At 39.1% G+C, this 15,395-nt stretch overlaps 1 protein-coding gene across 1 annotated transcript in view; it reads right to left on the bottom strand.

Moving 5' to 3' along the window:
- The window catches only part of SORL1 (sortilin related receptor 1), a 180,604-nt gene that overhangs the window by 115,475 nt on the left and 49,734 nt on the right, over nt 1-15,395 (bottom strand). Inside the window, exons 7-10 of the mRNA XM_029573496.1 lie at nt 12,781-12,882; nt 11,462-11,631; nt 5,562-5,757; nt 2,307-2,424 (exon numbers count right to left, since the gene is read on the bottom strand). Coding sequence (XP_029429356.1) covers nt 2,307-2,424; nt 5,562-5,757; nt 11,462-11,631; nt 12,781-12,882 — 586 coding nt within the window. The remainder of the gene's footprint in view (nt 1-2,306; nt 2,425-5,561; nt 5,758-11,461; nt 11,632-12,780; nt 12,883-15,395) is intronic.

Here is a 15,395-nt window from a genome sequence, read left to right as displayed (position 1 = left end):
ATGAGTTTGTGCATCTCCACATCCTCTCACAAATCCACAACAATCTCAAGGTGATCAGAAACCAAAGGTTCCCAGGTATGGAAAATGGGGAATATTTGTTATCTTTATTAGTTTTAATTATTGGGTGCTGTTTGATGTGTCCGTTGTTTTGAAATATTTTATTGGTGTTTGGGAATTTTAAAAAATGTATGAGTTTTTAATTATTTGTTCTATATGTCACCTGTTTTAAAATATTTGTTCTTTGTTAGAATGGTTTTGCTGTTAGATTGATGTTTTATAAGGAATAGTAATATTTCAGTTTTTCCATTGTTGCACTGCATACAGAGTCTGGCTTGTTGCGGTTTCCAATTCAGTTCTTGTTTACATGCTCTATTTATTTTATGGATCTTTATTCTGTATTTGGTAAAGATCTGTCTGTGTTCTACATGGGTGACCAGGTAAAATATTCTGCTACCTTATAATTTCTGTGTAAGGATCTATATCAGCTTGGTTTGTTCATTTCCTAATAGTGCTGGACAGTTAGTGTTGTCTTGGTATGGGAGGTTTATTATATTGTAATTGTATTTAAGTTTACTCATGGCTTTCAGAGGGCCAATTCTAATCCAATACTTGTTAAAATAGGCCTAGTACCATTTGGGTTCCGCATGTTTTTTGCATTGTTTTGTGGTTGTCATCATAATAGGGCATATAAATATAATATAAATTTTGTAAATGATGTTTTTATCTCATAAAATTCTACTTTGTATGTCCTTTTCTTATTATTAATGTATAATTTTTAATTGTGGGGACTGGAGGCAGGGAACAAAGCTGTAAGGTTTGCCTAGGGCTCCTAATTCCCTTGTACCAGCCCTGAGAGATGCACCACACTCACAGACCCTCATGATTCACCCATCTCCTACTTCCCCAGGGCAGATGCTGGGAAAGGATAGGAGGCAGGTTTGTAGGGTTACTGGGAGTGAGACAGAGTTGCCAACTTTTTAGAAATATTATCACTGATACTCTCTGTCACTCTTCTGGGAATCCTGACTCTGCTTCCCCCCTTCCCTAGCATTTCAAATCACCCAAAATGCCAGACTTCAAGGGACCTCTCCTTTTGCCCTCTCACCGATTTGACCTGTGCCTTACCATGCCTTGGGGGAAGGGCGCTATCTCATCCCTCACCTCAGGCAGCAGATTGCCTTGAATCATCCCTGATCATACCCAAGGGACAATAGGTACAAGTTTTACAGTGTCATTTCCTGTCTGTGGCTTTCTTTTGCAGAAGGTTGAGCCCTCTAAACAGCATGTATGTTAGAAAATTATCACCTGATTCAAGATAGCTATTAAATAATGTGCCATTAGTGTGCACTTGTTAAATGCCATGGAGGGTGAGCATAGCACATTACTTACCTTGACTACACAACTGTCATTTGCATACGACAATCCTTCATTTGCATGTATAGATATGCTAATTTAGCACGCTCATGCTAACTTCTTTCCAGACCATTTTAACATGCACATAAAGGCCTTAATGCATAGCTTGCTATTTTAAGCCTGAACATGAGGGCCTAAAAGTGCATGCTATGTTTAATGCATAGGCCTCTGTGTAAGAAAAACAATCCTCCTGCTGAATCAGTACAACAAACTCGTATTCCTGTCAAAGATGTAGAAAGACAATTGTCAGACAAGTTGCAGATTAATCCTTTTCAGGACAAAAATCACAAAGACCAAGCACTGCACACTTGTGCCAAATCAATAAATCACCAGATTCAGAACAGCACCGATTCTGTCTTTTGATTTTTAGTCTTCTTTTCAAGTACAAAAACCACTGAGCCTACATGAAGGGGGACTACCAAAAAAGATGTGCCCTACACAATTTTTAGACTTGCATTCTCTTCAGATGCACTAATGAAGAGCCTGCAACATGGCCTTCTCTTCCATTTCAGCGACAGAAAGCCCAGACAGAAAAAGGGTGAGTCTGTGCCTTACCTTATCAAAGGATTAACTAAGTATTATTTTAGAAAATCTGTCAGGTTGACTTCTCAAACTTTCCAAACCTTTACAAAATACTAATTTATATTCACAAAAAACTAATGCCTGCTATTATCTTTTTGCAATATCAAGAATTTTTAACATACCTGCTTGCTAATATTCTCTCAAACTGCTTCTCATTCTAAAAACAATTTATTTTCAGCCACAACCCTTGCTCAGCAAAAACGTGTTTACAAATGAAGCAGAAATAATTAGCTGAGATCAGAGTGCAAATATAGCTTTTGTTTCATCAATGGAACACCCAATTTATTAATGCCGAATAAGAAAGAACATACCAGTGGCAAGAATGAGCCCCGGGGCAGATTCTTTGGAGAGAATGGGTTTTTCAAGGATCTCATAGTTCAGTAACTGGCTCAGCCTCTGTGAGAGATGAAGAGAGCAGCCCTCGGAAGACTACAATGTAAAAATATTTGCTTTACAGGCTGAACAGAACATTCAGTTTGCTTACAAGTAATCTGATAAGAACATTGATATCCTGGAAATGTCCAGTTTCAGAAAGTAATTAAATCAAAATATTCACTTCCTTTCATTTTAAAAGTATCATGTTAAAAAAAAAAAAAAAGCAGCAAAACTAGAAAAAAAACACTTTAGCTTATAATAGCAATCCTACATCTTTGAGCTTCATGCTCATGGTTATACTTATATAATTAAGCTGTTTACCTGTAATGGGTATTCTCTGCAGATAGCAGAATAATCAGCCACAAAACTGGATGATGTCATCCAATGGCTCCAACATGCAGAATTGTTCTCAGAGCTCAGAAGACTTTCCCAAGCATGTACAGATGGTTCCTGGGCAGCTGCCACCACCACCATCACCACCACCACACAAGCCTCCTCAGTCATATATGCTTAATTTCCAAACAGAAGAAGGGAGAGTATGTAGCTGATGATCTTGCTGTCTATAGAGAACATCTACTTCAGGGAAGCAACTTCATTTTTCTCTGTGGACAAGCAGGATGATCAGTCACACAAATGAGAATTTCTAACTAATGGCTGCCTTCTAACAAAAAGGGCCACAAAGCCCATCTAGCATTAGACTAGTTTGAGTGTAACAAAAGGAGATGCAATCTATTATCCAATTAGAAAGGGTTAATTTGGCTACAGCAGTCTCAGGCCTATCTACTTCAAAAGAAGCAAAAAGCTGGGAGGAATTTTTAAGAGTCTACTTTAAATAGAAGGCAAGGCCTCTCTTGCAATCCTAAAAATGGAACTAATTAGTGCATTGATTTTGTAGATAGTGAAAATGGAGGTGCCACAATGACGTCAGTGGAATAAAGTTAAACTCTGTTGAAATAGGTAAGTAGAAAATGATGGCATATCATATGCAGTGTTCTTTGGGTGTACTAAAATGAGTATCAGTTTTCAGTGAGTTTTATTTTTCCCTTAAATTTAAACAATGTAATAGAAGTTCATGCTACTGTGTATTATATATACATTTTACAAATATTCTAATAAAAGAATGTATTTCCACATAAAGCTTTGAATTTGTTTCAGTAAAACATTTAAATCACTTTAAATGTCAGATTTTGATTCAACTACTTGGCTACTTGAAAAACAGATACAGCGTGAGAAGTTAAGATGGTGCATTTGTTTTGTTTTCTTTTGTGTACTAAATATGTAGGTCAAATAACATGCCAATCAGATCACTAATCTATTTAGGCATCAATAAAATCTACATAGTAAAGTCTAATACAAATGCAAAAAAAGAATTTGCAGGTAATACCTTCAAAACTACCCTCCTCCCAGCCCCCATCTCTGTTTGGAGCAGTTATGGTTTTCTCCACTCTCAAACTTAAGACAGCAATCTGAAATGGTGCCTTGGCTTTGATGCCTCTGCACATGACTCTTCAGCACTGACCTCAGCACAGAGAAACTCTTGTCCACTGGTAAGTAGAGAAGTAGGAGTGTTCTCTGCTCCTGGCCCTCTTCTTAGGCAAATCAGACAAGGCTCCGGGTCCATGGAGGAGTCTGCACCCTAGCCTCCAAACTCCACTGAGGCAATGATAACCTAATCGCAATCTTCAGGCAAGGGCTTCTGGAGCGCATTAAAGTTGAGCTGGCTGCCCGGGATCAGCCTGATACATTGGAAGGCTTAATCAGCCTAGCAATACATCTGAAACTTAGGTTCCAAGGTAGGGCTTGGAAGAGGGACTTGGCTCGTCACCCTATCTGCCTTACCCTGAGTTTCCAGTGACCAGCAGTTTCCTGATCTCTGGACCAGCATCAGTGGAGGCTATGCAAGTCTCTGCTGGATGCTGACAAGCCACAAGTTAACAAAGCAGTTCCCTGGTCCTTTGACACCGATGCCTTTAATAGTGAGGGGGGTGGGGGGGGGGGGTGTCTAACTTGGATGTTGAGTCAAATATATCAATTTCAATTGCTGGAATCCAACAGCCCTAGTGACATCTTGGTGCATATCAGATCTAGAAATGTTGTGGTCAAGTCCAAAACACCTGATACGATCTTTGATAGTCTCTTATAGACATCTACTGATTTATGTGGGACACCTCTTGTAGACGCTGATCTGCTTCTCTGCCATCATCTTTGTTTGGACTTATGAATCGCTTAAAGCCATAGGATGAGGTGAAATCAAACTTTTGACAGAGTAAAGCCCAGAGCAGTTGCAATGATGAAAGAAAAAAAAAAAAAAAACCAACTTAAGAAATAACTAATAAACTACCTGAACAACCAAAAGATCTGCAGCAGAAAGTAGATGCTTTTAACAAGAAAAAAATATAAAAAATTGCCAAAAATCCACAAATGGGGGAGGGTGAAAATAAAATCATACTTCTGAATCCTCTAGTAGATAAATACTGAAGCGGCTCCAGGGGCAGCAGCTGCATGGGAATGCCTTAGAAGGCTTTTCTGAGCTATGAAAGAAATTCTTAGTGTTGGCACCATCAAATGACATCATCCACTCATCCGGCAGATCACTCTGTTAGTCAACCAAGAAACTGTAAGAATTCTTGGCAGTGAAGTACTACAGGTATGCCTTATGTGCTTGATGATGGTATCCAAACTGTGTCCTTTTTCATGCGCACATGTGGACAGTTTACAAACAAAATCCTGTCGTCAGAAAGTTTTCCGCTTAAAATTCTGTGGACGAGAGGAGCTAGTGGCAGGAGTGCACTCATACTCCCCCTCCCCCCAACAGAGCAGCATACACATATCCTCCATGTTCCTTGAAACATATATATACATTTCCAAGGTGGCTGGAGCACACACACACACATGCACGCACTCACCCCTCCTAAGACACACACATTCCCCCACTAACATCTGAAGCACATACACACTCTACACTGTCCCATATATACATATCCCAACTCTCCTCCCACCCAACACACAGGCATTCCCCCACTGATGACTGAAGCAAATACACTCCTTCGCACAAGTGCATTTAAGTCCATGGAGTCCAGCTTTTCAATATTGCTTACAGGGTACTTATTTTTGTAACGTACTTCCAGGGCAAACATTTTCCTTGAATTTTATATCCTAGTAGGCAAGAACTAGAAAAGTACCCATCTCACCTCGCAATTTATTTTTTCTCCATATCCATTGGAGGCAGGAGCCTGAAGAAATTCCCAAGTTCCTCCTTTGTCAAAGGTTATGACAGATCTCATTCTTTTGCCATGGCCAAAGGTGCCATTTATCATGGTGGCAATATATATGCCTCTCACACCCTCTACACGGTGAAAGTCAGCAGAAACCTCTTTAGCAAAGTATCTAAAAGAAAGATACAGTTTACCATTAATGTACTTTTATTAAACAAAATTATTTTTAAGGGAGTCAATATATAGATTTATACTGCATGCTGTTTTATTTCTGTCTCAGGCTCCTCCTGCTTGTTCAGACAATTCTACAGAAGAAATATTTCAGAGATTATGAAGGCAAGGGCTGAGAAATTATCTGTGCATACAGAGTCAGCTGACTGTATGCCCAAAAGTAGTTCTGGGTATAATTCTGAAGGGAACAGTATTTCACTCCTTGGACCATAATACAAAGCCAAATGCTAACTAAAGGATGTGACAGAAAATAAAAAAAAATACTAGACGCCATGCCAGATGGCACTCTCTTGAGAAACATCAAAACCAGGGATACCTTGCAAGCAGATAAAAAAGCAAACATATTTAAGACCAATTATCTGTCCTTATGGTTACGGAAGGTCTAACATTTATTTTTAAAGAATATTCATCTATTTTGACATTATGGCTTATTCACAGAAACAGCAAAAGCAAAATGAAGAAAGTTATACAGATGTTGCTAGCTGTTTTGGAATTTTACATCAAGTAAAGCACAGTACAAACTGCCATGAAAAGCTAACTGAAAAATCTTTCAATCAGAAGAGATATCTGAAAAGATATCACTCAAATATTTACCAAAAAAATACTAAAGGAGCAAGAAGATAAAGACAAAATAGCCTCAGCTGATTTTTTTGGAACTAAATCTGGAAATTCCACCATGAAAATAAAATGTGGACACGGCTATACTAAAGTGGCTTGCCTTTGATCTGTAAGCTTTTCCTGCCATGGAACCATCTATATTTAGGTAAACCCATTATAATGTGACATGTCCCAGTTAGTGATTTAATTTTTTTTTAATGTTTACTCTGTTTATTGAAGTATTACATGGTACAAAGCAGGCGTTGCTCGCAAGTTTTGCCTCTTGAGTTCTCCAGGCAGAAACAGAGAGTAATGAATAAAACACCCAGAAACATTTCCACCCCTCATCTCCTCCTTCTCTCCCTTCCGTCACAATAGAATATTGTAAACCAAAAGCTTTGTAGACTAGGTAACTAATATTATTTAGTATAAGCGTTCAAGACTATACTTCTGGCTCAAGATGGTAAAGAAAAAATGTAAGGCATCCAAATGTTTTTCTTTCCTCTAGGAGTACCCATCATCCCAACAGATGATTCCATAAGTAGAAGGTTGTGGATAGAGTTCCTCCACAACGTAAAAGAAGCCTTCGACTCCTGTCTCCAGTGATGAAGAATCGCCATCCTGGCCAAAAGAAAGACCTTCACAATCCTCAAATTTTGGGCTGCTGTATAGCGACCCCCACATTATACATCCAAAATTAAATGGCAATGACAAAGTAAGGACATTCTCTACATATTGGTAAATGTGTTTCCAAAACAATTGAACCTTGTCATTGACCACAAAGCATGACCCAATGTTCCAGGAAGAGGTCCTCATTTAAGACATAGGTCATAGTCAGAAAGGCCAGCCAAGTAAGCCTGCCTCTGAGATATATATGCTCTACCTAAAATTTTATATTGCAATTCTTGCATTTGCATGTTGATTGTAATTTTACAGATGTGATCAAAACAAACAATAAATGAGGGGAGCCATAGCGAAATATTTATTTCTTGTGCCTACTTATTCCATAAACCCTCCAGTGATATGGGTGTGAAGGAGACCTGTAATGACTTATGCAAGGAAGATGAGGCATGTCTACTAGGTTCCTCTAAATCAAACCAAACCTAAAGAACCTTCCAATTGCAAGCCCCCAGGTCTGCAGGCTTCAAAGAAAAAACAAAATGCCTGAGTTGTAAATAACTAAAATGATTTACAATGTGTCCTCATTTGCTGTAACTTCCCCTCATCACTCATTAAGTGTGCCAAGACTGGAATCCCTCATCGGGTCTAATTATGAAAAACCTTTCAGGTTGAAAATCGTTATTAGTAATAGGGATGAAAGGAGGTATTTAGGGATTCAATTTAAATTTCAAGGTTAATCATCGCCAGGATATACAGGCAAAGGCCACCAGTACATGCCTCTTCAAAGAGTCAGGCAATTGGGAAAGTTTTGAATGCAACACACCTCTTAAAGTTAAACAGCCAATACAAATTCAAAATCACAATCACAATAATATGAAGTGCCTATAAACCAGTCACCCAGATGTCTAAGATTAGCCCCATAGCTGTATAGGCTAAGGTCAGAGAGACCCATTCCACCTCTTTTCCAAGAAACCATCAACTGGTTCAAGGATATCTTAGGTTTTCCCCCTTCTCCAAAGAAAGAATCATAATTCTTTATGGAATACTTGCAAATCTGCCTTAAGAACAATAGGGAGTAGCCATTTAGGGAATATGGTCATTTTAAACAATTCTATTCTCCCTCCTAGTGAAATTGATAAATACAGCCTTAGTAGCCGCTTGTAATTTAGAAAGATTAATAGACAAAAATTTAAATCTTCAGGGAGCCAGATACCAAAATATTTCATTTCACAAAGTGTCCATTTTAATGGGAAATCCCCACCCAATCCCTTGCACTCCATTGCCCTAAGGGCATAGTCTCTGACTTGTCTAAATTTAATTTAAAACCTCTATTTTTGCCATAGGAAGAGAATTATTGGATAAATGTGGGCAAAGACTCCTGAGGTTTAGATATATACATATAAGCAAGTCATCCGCAAACGCTGCAATATTAAAAGAGCTAGACCCTTTCATAATTACAGAGATAGCAGCATGCATGCTAATTTTATGTATAAAGGAATCTAAGGATAATACACAGGGGGGGGGAGGGGGGATCATGGGCATCCCCGACAGGTGCCTTGTTGTAAAACAAAGGCCTCCAACAACTCCCTATTGACCAATATTTTCACTTTTGGTTGATTATATAAATATAGACATATAATCCAAATAAGTTCCCAAAATCCATAAGCTCGTAAAGTTGCAAAAAGATAGGACCAATTGACCTGATTAAAAGTTTTTTTCTGCATCAAAGCTTAGAAGTCAAGATTGCAGTTTCTGTTGCATTGAGTGTTCCACAGACACCAACACCTTGTGTACATTTGAAACCGCTTGCTATCCCTTGACAAAAGCTTACTTACTCAGGAGAAATTAAAGTGGGCAAAATTAGTGAAAGTCGATCTGTCAAAATTTTCACTAACAATTTAATACTGAAATTTAGTAATATTATTGGTCTATATGATCCTGGCCTGGTTTGAGTAATATGATTATAGTTGCAATATTGGTGTCCAGGGGGAATCCACCAGTGTCTAAAGAGTCTCATATACCTTCCCCAAAGGGAGGCAAATATGAGTAACCAAAATCTTACAAGACTCTCCAGACATTCCATCCGGGCCCGGGGCCTTTGCCAGAGGAATTTTGGATAATAGATTGGATCTCAGATAATTGTAAGGGAGCATATAACTTCTAGAGGTTTTCCTCAGTTAACTGAGGAAGAATCACAGAATATAGGTATTCCCCTACCTCTTGCACATTGCAGGAGTAATAAGGTTTTATAATATTCAGAAAAAAAGTCTTCCAGTCTTTTTAGTGTCATGGACTAGCTGTCCTCCACTCTTTTTCATGGATACTATGTATGATTTCTCTCTCCAATTCCTTACAGCATTAGCTAACATAAAACCCGCCTTATTTCCATGAAAGAATAACTTTTGTTTATAATACAAAAGACCTTTTTTTGTTTGTTGGTGGATTAATGTGTTCAGGGCAGTTTGAGTAGCTAGGAATTGTGTTTTATGTTTAGAAGTTGGGCTTTTAGTAAATGCCACCTTGTCTATTTATAATTGTTTTTCCAGATTTAAAGTTTCCTTGGCTTTCAGCTTTCTTTTCCTAGCTGCATAAGCTTTAATGTCATCACGTAGGGTGGCTTTCACTGTCTCCCATAAAAACAAAGGGTCAACCTTATGCTCTTGATTGAAATGTTCAAATTAACACTGATAAGCTTGAAACTTTTTGAACCAAAGTGCTTTAGAATGATGAAACAAAAATTGAAAGGTGCAGCCACAACCACACAAGATGGAATATATTTGGAGATAAAAGGGTAAAGCATTTGAAGAAAAGAATATCTTGTCAACTGTTAAAACACTTGTGTGGCTCTATTATACTTTGGGGGTTGTGTGGCAGCCAGTGGCCAGGAAATACTGTGCAGGTGGAAGAATGGATTAAACCAGACATCAGAATCTCCTAGATGTTAATGTATCACAGTCATTGAATAAACTTATGTTCAAGAGAGGATGGATATTTCAGCAAGCCAATGATGCAAAACATACCTCAAACTCAACCATGACTTATAGGGAAAAAAAAGATGAAGGTTTTAGAATGGCCTTCACAGTCCCCAGACTCAAATATTATTGAAAACTGTGGGAAGATCTCAAACAGGCAGTGCATGCAAAGAAACCAAGGAATATTTCTGAGCTAGAAGAGTTCTGCAAGGAAGAGTGGGGAAAAATTCCAAAAGCAAGAATAGAAAGACTCTTAGCTGGCTACAGGAAACATTTGGAAGCTAACACATATGCCAAAGATGGTGTTACAAAGTACTGACTGAAAGTATGTCCAGACTTTTGCACATGCCATTCACTGTATTATTTTCAATCTGTTAAAAACAGTAAAAGTAATTTTGCATTAAAGCTGTAAAAAGATGTCATGTATCATTGTACCTTGTAGTGGTTGTTTTAGCTTCAGTTCACTTAGACCAAGGATGGCCAACTCCAAGAGCCACAAACAGCTCTGGTTGTCAGGAAATGCAATGAATATGCATGAGATATATTCGCATACAACAGAGACAGTGCATACATATCTATCTTATGCATATTCATTGTGGGTATCCTGAAAACCAGATCAGTTTGTGGCTCTTGAGGACCGGAATTGGCCTTATCTGACTTCGAGATTCATTGAAATATACAATTTAACCAGGCGTGCTTAAACGTTTTCACACAACTGTAACATAGTAGATGACAGCAGAAAAAGACCAATCAGCCTATCCTATCTGCTTTGTTATTTCTATCCACATCCCAGCTGCCACCCCTAGAGCCTGACTGCTTGTATAATATCACTCCTCACACAGGACAGTTTCTGCTGACTTTCTCCTTAATACTGTGCAAGGTAACATAGTAGATGACAGCAGATAAAGTCCATCCAGTTTGTCCGGTTGTCATCCTTGCTGATTCTCTCTCCACTCTAGGCAAATGTGAATATAAATTTGCGTACTTAAATATCAGCATCCAAGTTTTTTACCCACCTTCTCAAGCCTGTTCCTACCACTGGCTCTCTATATCTGTCCAAGCATGTTTAAATTCCATTACAGTGCTGGCCTCCAGCACCTATACTGGTAAATCATTTCAGGCATTGTCATCTTCCTCTTTGGTTCTTACATTTTCCATACTTAATCCAACACTCAGGCCACCTCCAATCCTAGTATAACTCAAACAACTACCAAAACCAGTAAGTCATCAATTTGCAGTTTTTGTTCCTGGTCAGAATCTATCAAATATTCATATAAGTATGAATGACAATGTACCCTTAACATATAATCAACTTAAAGTTCACAAAGGGAAGTATCCAACAGTAATGGCAACACAATTGTGAGATGCCAAACAAAAGTAATTCTCTAGGGTCCACAAATAGAAGTAATATTCTACTATGCTTTCTAATACTGAACCACCTTTGCAAGCTCTCACCTGACAAAAGTAGTGTTGCTCATTCTTTCAGGACTAAAATACAAGATGTTCTCCAAAGACAGAGAAAATTTCAGACCCTCTGCTTCCGAGATATAGAGATTTGTCCGGTTGTCACTATGGCTGACGCATACAAACACCTGATCTTCTGAAGCATCAGCAATATAATATTCCTGGTAAGTATAAATAAAATACATTCAGCAAAGAGAAATTTGTCAGCCTCCTTCTACTATATACTATTTCAATTATAAGATGACCCTCCAATAAAGTTCATACAATACTACAGTAAATAGAAAATGTTTATTGTACAAACTCCTAAAATTTAATCAATAGAATATCGTGCTTTAAGATAATTTTACATTTTGAATCGTCTGCAAAAAAAGCTATAACTATTTGCATCAGAGATCTCGATACATAGTTTGCTAAGTTTGTGTGTTGGCCAATGTTAGTCGTGCTCAAAAAAGTATATTTGTGCTGCCTGTTCAGGGCATTTAAAGATTTATTTTGTTTCTATAGAGAGTACTTTCATTATCCCACCCAAAATTGTCCCTTAAGGATCATAATTAAAGAAATATAATTAAATGCACGTTTTCTCTGTTTCCCATGGATATGCACATGTACATGCATAAATCATGCCTCTCGACATCCCTGCAGGTAAAACATACGTGTGCTCGGTATAGTAATGGATTTAGGATTTTGCCACCCCACCTCCCCGCTCCCCTCTCCCCAAACACGGGACAACAGAGCAAAAGGTGTAAGGCACGGTGTTCTTTGCTCCGCTCTGCTCCAAGCTCATCCCTCAAGACCCTGAATTGATAAGAGGAGGGGGGGGGGCTGAATTAGGGAGCAGGGATTTTCTTTGCTCTCTGCTGTGTGTTCCCAGGATAGCTGGGGATGTGCGGTGGCTGGGGGTGGGGGGGCTGTAATAGGGAACAGAGCTGTTTTTCTTAAAGCTGTCCCTTCTAGCCTCACCTTTCCCTTCTTGTTATCTGCACTAGGAGGGGAAGGGCCGGAGCAGGAAGAGGGCTGTTTTCTGCGGAGTGAGATTCAGCACAGCAGAGGGGCAGCAAACTTTCAGATTGCCTGCTAGCCCCCAGAGGTTTGCCACCTTAGGCACAGAGCTAGTGTGCCTATTGGCAAATCCAGGCCTGGCTGTGTAACAGCACACATACTTTTACCACACACACCACTCAGCTACACCTCCGTTTTCCCTGCACCCCCAAGACCTGCAATAAAATCTGTTTCACCATTCAGTCATGGCATACTGCTTACATACATGCACAGATATGGAAAGCAAATCAAATTTGAAAAAAGTAACTTACAGTGATAGGGTGTTTGGTCATAAACTGTGCAGCTCTCATTGGCCTGCGGTTGAAAGAAACCCAGAGCTGAACTGACGTGTTCTCTTTACTGCCCAACAGATGCTGATGGGAAAAAGAAAAAAAAAAAAAAAAGAATCAAATTTAACAAACAGAATTTACATACCATATGAAAGGGTGGGCACTAGAAAATTCTCATTAAAAATGCTTTAGGTGTGAGCCAGGCAGGCAGTAGGTGAATAAAAGAAGCAATTATCAATCCTAACCAAATGTACAGTGTACATTATGGGGTAAAAATCTAGAAATGAAGAATAATTCAAGTGACTGAAAAATATATAGAATGGATTAGCTGAAAGACAATGCTTTAGCTGGCACAGTGCAACAGATAAGCAGTGTCTCATTCTAAAATACAGCACTTTCTGCCACTGAGTACGTTATGGAAAAAAGGGACCAGCTAGTGTTCAATTCAAGTGTACTCAAAAACTAACTGTAACAACTTACATAAGTTATCATATGTTCTGAAACTCTGTTAAAAATAAACTTTATTAAACGTTATTGATACCAAATAATATTTTTTATTTTTTATTTAAGAGACAAAGACCTCAGAACTGGCAAAAATAAGGTCTAGCTGACCATAGATTTTGTAACCAGTAAGTTCAATCATAGGTCTTAATTACGTCTCTTTTTTTCTTTTTTTATAAAAACGTGTTTTTATAAATGAGTAGCTTTTCAATTCCCGTTGTATATAAACAACTGATATCGCTTGTTTTGTTGCAACAAACTTTGTCAATGTTGCAGCGAACTAAATAGCACAATGTATTGGCTAATGTCCCAGCAATCCAAAAACCTTATGTGCTGACCACTTTCAACGGCATGTATCTTCTCGCCATTTGTTGCCACGCTAACGGCATGTATCTTCTCGCCATTTGTTGCCACGCTAACGGCATGTATATTCTCGCCGTTTGCTGCCACGATAACTTATGTTTGCTATAAGCCCATCAATTTAGTGTCTTTTTTCTTCTAAAACAGAATTAACATATCTCTAGTTTCAGTAATTCTTTGCCCGACATCATGATAAAGCACTTATCTTAAAACTTGTTATAATTTTCCTTCATGTTGAACAAGTTTGTGCTGCACGTCGCCGCTAACATTAACGTTTCGCCCTACGCTTCCTCAGGGCGGATTGTAACTCTTAGTCTTTCAACATAAAGAGTCAAACACGTTTTTATAAAAAAAGAAAAAAAGAGACGTAATTAAGACCTATGATTGAACTTACTGGTTACAAAATCTATGGTCAGCTAGACCTTATTTTTGCCAGTTCTGAGGTCTTTGTCTCTTAAATAAAAAATATTATTTGGTATCAATAACTTTTAATAAAGTTTAATAAAGTTTATTTTTAACAGAGTTTCAGAACATATGATAAAACTTATGTAAGTTGTTACACTTGGTTTTTGAGTACACCGACAGGCCGATACAGTAAGGAGCGGTAGGAAGAGGTGCATTACGGCCGGGCGCACCCGCGTTTGCCGCACGCACAGTTCGGATCACCTACCACTCGATACTGTATTGAAATAGCATGCAAATGCAAGCCGCGTCCGAGAAGCGTCCGTGAAGCGTTAGGCCCGTGCTATCCATTTTACTGTATAGAGCGCTATACAGCGCCTATACAGTATCCTGGGTGTGCTGGTACCTGTCATTTGAAATGACAGGTACCAGGGGGGATTGCGAGTCCTCTCCCTCCCCCCTCCCGAAGCAAGGCAGGGCGAAAATTAAAACAAAAGTGAATAAAGTGTAATAAAAGTAAACTTACTGCATTTGAATTTTCTTTGAACAGTCCTCTCTCTCTCTCCTCCTCCCGAGGCGCGTACTGCGGCTCCCCTGCCTCCCGGGGGCAGCTGGCGGCGAAAGCGGCTTCCAGCAGCCCCCGCGGCGGTGAATGAATGCACGCCTGTGTGCGCAATTTGGGAGCTCAAGGCGTGACGTCACGACGTTTGGCGTCATGGCGTGTGACGTCGGCGTTTTTATTTTATTTATTTATTTATTTATTTCAGGTTTTTATATACCGGCATTCGAGAGCGCAGTCCCATCATGCTGGTTCACATAAAACAGGGGTGCCTTGTGAACATAAACTAAAACAATGGTGCGGAAAAAGGCAGTTACATATAACAGGGTGATTAGAACTTGGCAGAGAAAGAAGAGAAAGGACAGGTTAATAATTAATTTAAACATGTAAACAATAGTGGAGGTGGTTAATCATGGTGTAGGTGGTGATAAGGATTGGTGTGGAAGAGATAGGTCAGTTTGAGTCCGGGAATGCTTGTATGAATATCCATGTTTTTAGTCTTTTTTTAAAAGTTGAGATGCATGTTTCCAGTCTGAGGTTTGAGGGGATGGAGTTCCATAACGGTGGAATGGCTGTAGAGAATGCCCGATCTCTTAGCGTGATGTGTCTGGTAGATTTGGGCGGTGGTACCTGTAGCGTTCGCTAATGCACTGCCTTGAGCGCCCAAATTGCATTCATTCACCTTCGCCGGCGGGGGCTGCTGGAAGCCGCTTTGGCTCCCCTGCCCCCACCGGTGAAGGTGAATGAATGCAATTTGGGCGCTCAAGGCAGTGCA

Source organism: Rhinatrema bivittatum, chromosome 12 (assembly GCF_901001135.1).
Source record: "Rhinatrema bivittatum chromosome 12, aRhiBiv1.1, whole genome shotgun sequence".
Taxonomy (NCBI): domain Eukaryota; kingdom Metazoa; phylum Chordata; class Amphibia; order Gymnophiona; family Rhinatrematidae; genus Rhinatrema; species Rhinatrema bivittatum.
This window is presented reverse-complemented; position numbering and strand designations above follow the sequence as displayed.